General features: G+C 29.7%; 2 protein-coding genes across 3 annotated transcripts in view; both read left to right on the forward strand.

Moving 5' to 3' along the window:
• Fs(2)Ket (Importin subunit beta Fs(2)Ket) overlaps window positions 1–683 on the forward strand; it is a 30,069-nt gene extending 29,386 nt beyond the window's left edge. For both annotated transcript variants that reach the window (XR_001343935.2, XM_014429049.2), the window contains one exon: window positions 390–683. Coding sequence is in view for 1 of the 2 variants with exons in the window: in XM_014429049.2 (XP_014284535.1) it covers window position 390 (1 nt within the window). In the remaining variant the exon portion in view is untranslated. The remainder of the gene's footprint in view (window positions 1–389) is intronic.
• Window positions 684–3,079: 2,396 nt separating this feature from the next.
• CarT (Carcinine transporter) overlaps window positions 3,080–6,813 on the forward strand; it is a 24,899-nt gene continuing 21,165 nt past the window's right edge. Inside the window, exon 1 of the mRNA XM_014429050.1 lies at window positions 3,080–3,157. Coding sequence (XP_014284536.1) covers window positions 3,110–3,157 — 48 coding nt within the window. The 5' untranslated portion in view covers window positions 3,080–3,109. The remainder of the gene's footprint in view (window positions 3,158–6,813) is intronic.

Consider the following 6,813-nt stretch of genomic DNA (forward strand, 5'->3'; position numbering starts at 1 on the left):
TTATTTACAAAAAGTGTTTTTACTTCCAAATAATAAGCGTTATGTAAATACCAAAAATATTTAGCATTGAGGAATTCATTATATATTTTCAAAATGAAGTAATTTTTCTCTCCAAATTTTGAGTTTTGTATGTTTATAAATCTTATTTATTTTATAGTTGATTTTATTTATTTTTCTATTTTTAATTACTGAATAATGGATAAGATTTAAAAAACATGGATATTACCAGGCTAATACCACCAAATATTAAATATAAATTTATAATGATGTTTAATGGCATTGAATAAAATTTTTTATATGTATGTAAATGTTTTTTGATGGAAATTTATATATAGAGAGAAGTTTCTAATTATTTATATGCCCTAATAAACTTTTTCTCGATTTTTCAGATCAACCAACAAACGTGAAACTGATTTGTAAACTGGTACGTTACACTGACTTACAGACTTCATCAGGACTGTTGATAAGAACAGAGGAGAGACTACGTAGCGGCCAGCAGACCCTTAATTGCAGCCTCCCTGGCCACTTCCAACATTTCTGTCTGTCTGCCTGCCTGTCCTTTCTCTCAGTGTTAAAACCTTCATTTTTGTCATATTCATTGTTATCATCAATTTCATATTATGTAGTTTTTATGGAGAACAAATGGTGAGAATCAAGAGAGAATAAATATGAGGTGTGTGTCAGTGGTAAACTGTTATTTCTACTTTTAAATACAGATTTCAGCGAATCATCGTTTGTCAGATATATATGTATATTTTTTTCTTTGGAGATCAACGAAAAAATGACGTGAGTGAAGTGAATGAACGATAATTGTGGAAAATATGTGAGGGGCGAATTGTACAAATGTGTCGACTCCACTTAGAGAGTTTATTTCATTTAGTTTTATTTTATTTTAAAAAAATATATTTAGTTGAAGTTATGTAGAAAATGTTAAGAAATTCACAAGCGATTGAAAACTGAAGAACATATCCAAAGAGAATTTTGTATAGACATACATTTTTTGGTATTTCCCGTCCTTGGGAAAAAGAGTATTAGAAGAATGAAGTGCCTTTAAGCTATCTACTACAATTGGAATGAGCTGAGGGGATTGCCCATCCTCTGCTTACAAAATTATTTTATCCTATTGTAATTTATAAGTTAATGTCTTATTGTAACAGAGAATATACTAGCAATGGCTAGCAGCAGTTTGTCTAATCAGCAGTTAAAACAAAAAAGTGGCAGTTTCCAACATACCAGTATCAACTCAGGAAATAAAAATGTGTATAAAGGACCTTTTTAGATGCTGTTTATTATTTATTATTATTATTATTATTTTTTTTAAATATTTGAAGATATCAGTCATAAAAGAGGATTGCTCATTATTTTTATTTATTTATTCATTTTTATTACCTCATTAAAAATCCACATTTGGACTACTCTAAGCCTGTGATAGTTGGACTCATTTTAATGCCTTATGAGCCTAATTTTAATTTAGTTTCTATTTTCATAACTGTATTATGTGTATGTAATATCTATAGTAATATTTCTGTACAAGTAACTTATTTGTACTTAGGTTGTTTTGTAAGCACATTGCTAGGTTCTCTCTGTGGCCTGTGACAATACCAAACTTGTTTCTTAGGTAGGTTTTTTTCCTCACTTTTTACGAGTGAGAGCTTGTATATATACCATTAGTTGTTTGCCATGGCCTTATCACATCATAGGCTCACTTTTGATATTAAAAAATTGTGGCCTCTATTTTAAAGAATTGATTTAGTTTTCTTCCATCAGCGTGATGTACATTTTTCCAAGTGGTTGTAAAATAAGTTCAAAAGTGATTTTATTTCCTCAATAAGCTTTAATTTCTCTCTGTGGCATTACTCAATTTTAATTTTTAAGAGCGTAAACTGAAGAAAAGATCAGTTTCCATCTCAATTGTTATTAGGCCATGACAATCTGAAATTATTGTTAATATCTACTTGTCACAAATTAACATTTGAATTAAGTGATAAAAGGAACAATCTACAGGTTTCATTTGGAAGTGTTCCTTTTAAGATAAACCTGTTGATATATGTATATTTTTGGGAATAAAAATTAACAAACTAGTTTAGGGTTAAAATTTAAATAAAGGCACACCGAATCTGGGCAATGACTGTCGGTTTTTGTTTTTATATAATTAATATAAAAAATAATAAAAAAATATACATTTAAGAAACTCATTTAACTGTGATTGCGAAGTGTGTGCACAAAAGTGTTTCCTAGCGTGTGCGCGCTTTAATTCCGGATTGTGTGATATTTAGCGCCCCTAAGTGTGTGTCTCAGCGTGTGAGAATCTCTGTCATACCTGCCGAAGTGTTATTCAGATTTTATAGACTTTAATTTACTAGAAATATATAATATTAATAAATTTTACACTTCCTACGGTATGGAAGTAATATATATGTATATTAAATATTGCATTGTATCAATGAGAGAGTCTGAAGTATGTTTGCTGTCAAACTGATTATGTACAAATGTATTTTGTCTCGACTGTTATGGTTATTTGTTGTTGACTGAAGATTGTTGTTGTGTGTTGTATGAATGTTCCCGGTGTGTATGAGTGTGTGAATGTTGGGTTATCGTGCCATTTTGCTTTCTCCCTCATTAGTATCCTCCAGATTGAACTTTACATGGCCTCCTATAGAAAGTTGGATTGAAATTATGTATTGATTATTGTCTAAATTACTTGAATTCATATATTGAATTTATTAGGCATATATTAACAGATTCATTCCTCTCTTTAAAGTTTATGTATGTTAGTATTATTATTTTTTTTTTTATTTTCCATAGCAATGTTCATTTTTAGTTCAATTCATTTTAAAGGTAATAATCAAAATTATTGCCTCATTTTTATGTATTAGAACCTGTTCTATGTAGAAATGACTTATATATATTTTTGTCTATATTCTGATTATATTGAAATCACTTATGATTTATTTTTTCTTTTGGGGTTTTCATAAGCATATTGTATTCAAACCTAACTGAAAATAAAAGTAATTGTGAAAAATACTGGTGTTATTATTATGGATCAACCTTAACTGGATCAAGACCTTTAAAGTCTTCCCCAACTATTTGCTTGCTTGGCAGTTCTACAATGGCTAGTGAGGAAAGAAATCACCATCAGACAAAAAAACCAAAACAGGTAATGGAAGACAACCATTATAGCTTTAAAAGTTTGTTCTGATTTCTTAAATATAACTTGAGCAGTTGCTTGTGCTTTAGTTATAAATTATGACAGCCATAAAACCAATATCATTTTATAAACCTCATCTCAACTGTCTTAAGAAATATATTTTGATTTATCGGCTGATATTTCAGTAATTGGCAGATATTTGTTGATAAAATAATAATTTTTTTATGATTAAGAAGTTAAACTATAGTCCCATAATTAACAATTATCTTCAAGTTTTTTATTCTAATCCTTGATGAATATGGTGCTAATGCAATAACTTGTTCAAAATGGTTGAAAAGGGCTGAAAGGTCATATTACTTAGTGTAACTAAACAAAATTTGATAATATATTTTTTTATTATCATTATAGTATTAATTACTATCAATATTTAATATCCTGCTTTATGATCTGTGATCTATAAACAGGTTTAAATCATAAATATATATTTTATTTTTAAGATTAACTTAAAACATTGAATACCAGTATGATTGAGATGTAATGACAAGACTCCTCACTGGAGCCCCATATCTTCTGATGGATTGATTTCTTTTACAGATTCAGCTATGTTTTCCCCCCTTTTCTGCAACTGCTAGTTGCTTTTTCAGCTGTGGCATCTGTGTTTTGATTATTTTATTTTTTATTGTATTTAACCCTCTGCTCAAGGACATTAGTTAGGTGGTCTGAGAAGGGGGTGTGCTTCTCATATTTTTGACATAATTTGTTATTTCTAAAGAATTCTCAAAATGAGCGAAATAGTATTACTTTTCTTCATCTAATGTTTTAATTGATATTTCAATTTAATTATTAAGGAGTTATTTGGTGAAATAATAATTATTAGGTCTTTTTCCCTTCACCTAACTTTCTAATGATTTTTACAATATGCTACATCTCTGTCATATCTTGAGATTAAGTTCAATATATCAATAAGGCCTCAGTTTGAGGTTTGTGGAGTACACCTTTTAGTTTGTTAAATAGTCTCTGTAATAGTGACCATTAACAATAACTTTCCCCAAATTTCTGTTTTCTCAATGTTGGAAAAATAAATATTGGTGTTTGGCAAACTCTGTAAGTATTGAGTGTTTGGAGTTGTGTTAGGGCTAACAAATAATGAAAAATAACTATAGTAGTTTTAATGATAATTACCAGAATAAATTCACAAAATGTTAATTTCATAGTTGTTCAGGCATAATTTTGTAATTTGCTTAAAAATATATCTCTGGAGCCATTAGATGTAGGGATGCCTTTAAGTCCACAAATTAAAGTTAGTTCAATATACTGAAAAGTAGTTTATAACGTTTATCTTTGTAGGGGTAGTAGTCTTCATGATATTTACTGAAATCAATTGATTTCTAGTTGTTTAAATAAAATTACACATGGAAAATTCATGTTTACATTTATGCAAATACCAGGAAAAAAAAAAAATATGATTCTTATGTCAAAAACCCATTTTTGAGTTCATTTCTTCACAAAATCCTGAATTTTTTTCTACTTGGATTGAAAATTTGACAACACGTTGGGAAAAACATATAGAAAATGTTTTTCTAATTAACCTTTTCCGTGAAAACTGACATTTGATATAAAACGAACCAATATTAATCTTAATACAGCTAGTGTAAATAATTATCGGATTATTTTATAAAAATATTGAATTTAAACAAAATCATGGTTGTTTAAACTTGGAGCTTTTTATCTGATTTAGCATTAAAATTTAAATAATTAATTAGGAAATTATTAAGTATAAATGAACACATTTCTATTTATTCTGTTACTGTTGCATCCTTTTCTGTTTGGGAGCCCTCCAAGCTTCATTAAGTGAGTGCCCTTAATTGGGAAAAAAAATATGGCGATCGAGTGTGATTTTGACCAAATCATTTCCTTGCACAACCGTTGGTGTAGTAACAGAACTCTTAGTACCCCACCTATGACCCTTTATGGGTTGCAGCAGTACAAAATTATCATTAAATGGAGATATTACTTCGATGATCGGTTCCACAATTCTTTTAATGCTGAATTACCTCTCTTAAAATGATGGATGGAGAAAGAAAATTTTTCGAATTTTCCAAATTTGAAATTTATTGTGACGGAAACGCTGCTACTGGATTATTTATTGGAAGAATTTAATAATCGTTTTGAAGGCTACAATTTTTAGAATTCATAATATTTATAAATATTGATATTCTTACAAGAATTTATAATACAGTGACCGTAGAAAGTATTTACAAGCACACCTTGTCTTTTCTCTATATAATGAATTTAAATAATAATAAAATAGTTTGATGTTCATAAATAAAAAGTACAATTAAAGCTTGTTAAAAAACAGTATAGATTCAAATAAAAATTTTTTTAAACATAATATAAACAAGGATAAAAGTATTTGGAGATTATGTTTGCTTGCTCTTGTTTCTATGCTTGAGTATAATCATGTTCTCTTCTATCAGTATTATAAAATATTTCAATCTATTAAGTTATTTTTAATTTAACCGATGCTAATGCCAAAAACAAGTGAACTAAGTGCCGCTACTCGCGAAAAAGTTATATTGTTTCGAAATTAAAGAAAATCGTATCGCGAAATTGCGGATTTGTTAGGTATTAATTTTTCTAAGATCAACCAGCGCAAAGGACGTCCAAAGAAAATAAATGAGAAGATGAAACGAAAAATCAAAATTGAGGCGATAAAAAATCCGGGAGTTAGTGCAGGTGTCCGAGCTAATAAGGTCGAATCAACTTCTGGGGACTGTGTGAGCACTACAAAAATTAGAAATGTTTTAAATTCTGAAGAAACTTACAGCAGGGTCCCGAGAAAGAAACCCTATATCAGTGAAACCAATCGCAAAAAATGCTCTTATTTGCTAAAGATTACATCAACAAGCCCATTAGTTTTTGGGAAAATGTATGATTCTCTGATGAGAGTAAATTTAATTTGTTGGGATTTATCTTGTTGGGGACGGCAGAAAGACGATATGGCGAAGGAAAAGAGAAGAATTCAGGAAGCAAAACGCCTCAGTTACTGTAAAACATGGAGTTGGGAGTGTAATGGGTTGGGGATGCGTGGCTTATAATAGTGTAGGAAATCTCGTGCCTATTGAAGGGATTTGAAATGCAGAGGGATATGTCAAGATTTTGCGCCGTAACCTGCTAACCAGTGCAGCCAAATTAGGAATTCAGGATCGGCATATTTTTATGCATGATAAAGATCCGAAACATACCGCAAACAAAACTAAAGAATGGTTAATATTTAACATTCGCGAACAACTTCATATCCCTCCAGTCTCCTTACTTAAACATAATTGAAAATTTGTGGCATATTTTAGATAAAAATGTTCTAAAACACCAAATAACCGGGAGACACCACTTCAAGGATCTTTTACAGCAAGAATGAGAACAAATTAACACGGACTTAAGAACCTCGTCCATTCAATGCCGAGACGTTTACAAGCTGTAATAGATACCAACGGACTTCATACAAAATATTAAATTAAAAAAATAATATTAAAACGCACGGTGTACAAATACTGTTTGCTGTATTTTTTGTAAGTTTGATGTTTAGTTTTTTATGAAAGAAGTTTTCCATTTGAATTTTATTTGTAACATACTGGAAGATTATTGATTGACCGTGTGTGAAGATG

Source organism: Halyomorpha halys, unplaced genomic scaffold (genome assembly GCF_000696795.3).
Source record: "Halyomorpha halys isolate HHAL.00 unplaced genomic scaffold, Hhal_1.1 Scaffold764.1, whole genome shotgun sequence".
Lineage (NCBI taxonomy): Eukaryota > Metazoa > Arthropoda > Insecta > Hemiptera > Pentatomidae > Halyomorpha > Halyomorpha halys.